Source organism: Eufriesea mexicana, unplaced genomic scaffold (genome assembly GCF_001483705.2).
Source record: "Eufriesea mexicana isolate 0111107269 unplaced genomic scaffold, ASM148370v2 scaffold9443, whole genome shotgun sequence".
Classification (NCBI taxonomy): Eukaryota; Metazoa; Arthropoda; class Insecta; order Hymenoptera; family Apidae; genus Eufriesea; species Eufriesea mexicana.
In genome coordinates this window covers 68601-70347 of record NW_016917158.1, presented here as the reverse complement: position 1 = coordinate 70347, position 1747 = coordinate 68601, and the positions used below count along the sequence as shown (strand labels likewise).

The 1747-nt window shown below is 40.4% G+C and overlaps 1 protein-coding gene across 1 annotated transcript in view; it reads left to right on the top strand.

Annotated features, from left to right (window-relative positions):
* The window catches only part of LOC108553122 (protein stoned-B), a 12906-nt gene that overhangs the window by 8551 nt on the left and 2608 nt on the right, over nt 1-1747 (top strand). Inside the window, exons 5-9 of the mRNA XM_017907894.1 lie at nt 4-228; nt 311-479; nt 576-777; nt 847-1341; nt 1426-1659. Of these exons, the coding sequence (XP_017763383.1) occupies nt 4-228; nt 311-479; nt 576-777; nt 847-1341; nt 1426-1659 (1325 nt within the window). The remainder of the gene's footprint in view (nt 1-3; nt 229-310; nt 480-575; nt 778-846; nt 1342-1425; nt 1660-1747) is intronic.

Sequence of the window (1747 nt, the reverse complement as noted above, 5' to 3'; positions counted from 1 at the left end):
TTCCTGCTGCGGAATTTCCTATTAGCGAAGCTTATAAACCCGAAGAGCAGCTAAGTAGCTTGACAGCTGGACAAATTCCTACGACAAAAGTCGAAGAGAGTACTGCGGATACATTCGATATCTTTGCCTCGAAGTTTGACAAGGCTGCTGAACAAGAAACCAGTACTGGAGATCCTTTCTTAGATGCCTTTGGTGGTGGACCTACTGCCATGGACACATCTAGCGATGGTAAATTTTCTATAATTTCTTATTTGTACTATAAGAAACATTTTTTAGAAGTTAAACCTATGTTTTCTTATTGTACATTTAGTTTGGGGTGATTCCTCTGCGACTGGATCAGAGACAGCGGTGACCGGATTCGGAGAAACTGATGGGTTTGATTCGTTCTTGAGTATGACTGCTCCTCCCCCAGAACCAACGGTAAAGCGAACCGAATCTGTTGAATCAGACGTGGGACCAGACTTTAGTGTATTCATTAAGTAAGTACTAATAGATCAGTACCAAATTCTGTTTTATGTATAACATTCGGTGTAAATGTTAACATATACATTGACTGTTCTGTTCTGTTTCCGCAGACCGAAAGAAGATGATCAAACTGGAATGATCGAGGGTGGAGCCGTTCCTGTATTAGCGCCACCGCCAAAAAGCCCGCAAAACACAGCTTATGTCGATACCTCTCCACGATTCAATCCCTTTGATAAGTCAGGATCCGCACAAGACGCTATCCCCACTACGGAAGCTGTTCAAGCTGCTGAAATCACCAGAACAGATTCTCAGGTATTATTTAATACTTTACGTTTTCTTTCTCAACGCAATTTTTCCTACTTTGTCATATACTTTAATTAGGAAACACCCCCAACTCCACTATTCGATGAGGATGTCAGTCAACCTCTAGAAGATTTCCCAAGAGTAACATACACAGGTGATGGCTGGGATATGCATCTACGTCAGCCTAACAAAAAGAAGATAACCGGTCAACGATTCTGGAAGAAAATTTTTGTGAAATTGGTTTATCAAGGTGACAATCCCGTACTCCAGTTATTTAACAGCAGGGAGGATAAGGATCCTTTTCAAGAATTACCTCTAGTTCCTTCGTATTCAATCTCTGATATTGGAGCACAGCAATTTGATCAATATGGGAAAATATTTACGGTGAAGTTGCAATACATATTCTATAAAGAACGACCTGGAGTTCGACCTGGCCAGGTGACCAAAGCAGAGAGGTTAACTAATAAACTCAGCCAGTTCGCCGCATACGCCATTCAGGGTGATTATCAAGGAGTGAAGGAATTTGGAAGTGATCTGAGAAAACTTGGTATTCCTGTCGAACATGCGCCGCAGGTATGATTACTTTTTACATAGAAAATATAGATATAAATAAACGTAAGTTCATTTTCATTAGATAACTGCGATTTCTCAATACAGATTTCTCAGCTTTTCAAGCTTGGTTCTCAGTGCTACGAGGATATGAAACAGTTCTCTAGTGCGATTGAAGAGGCTTTATTTAGATTACCTGCTCACAGAGATCGAGCGCTCAATTATAAAATGGAAGATGTACAAATAACAGTCGTTGATGAGCTATATGTAGAACAGAACGCGCAAGGTCAAGTTGAAAAACAAATAGCGCGTGTTCGATTATTTTTCTTGGGCTTCCTCTCTGGTGAGACCTTGCTAAGTTCTTAGGGTTATTTTACCACGTGCATTTGGGTTGAAATTTGAATTAACGATTAACTCGACTATTCAGGAA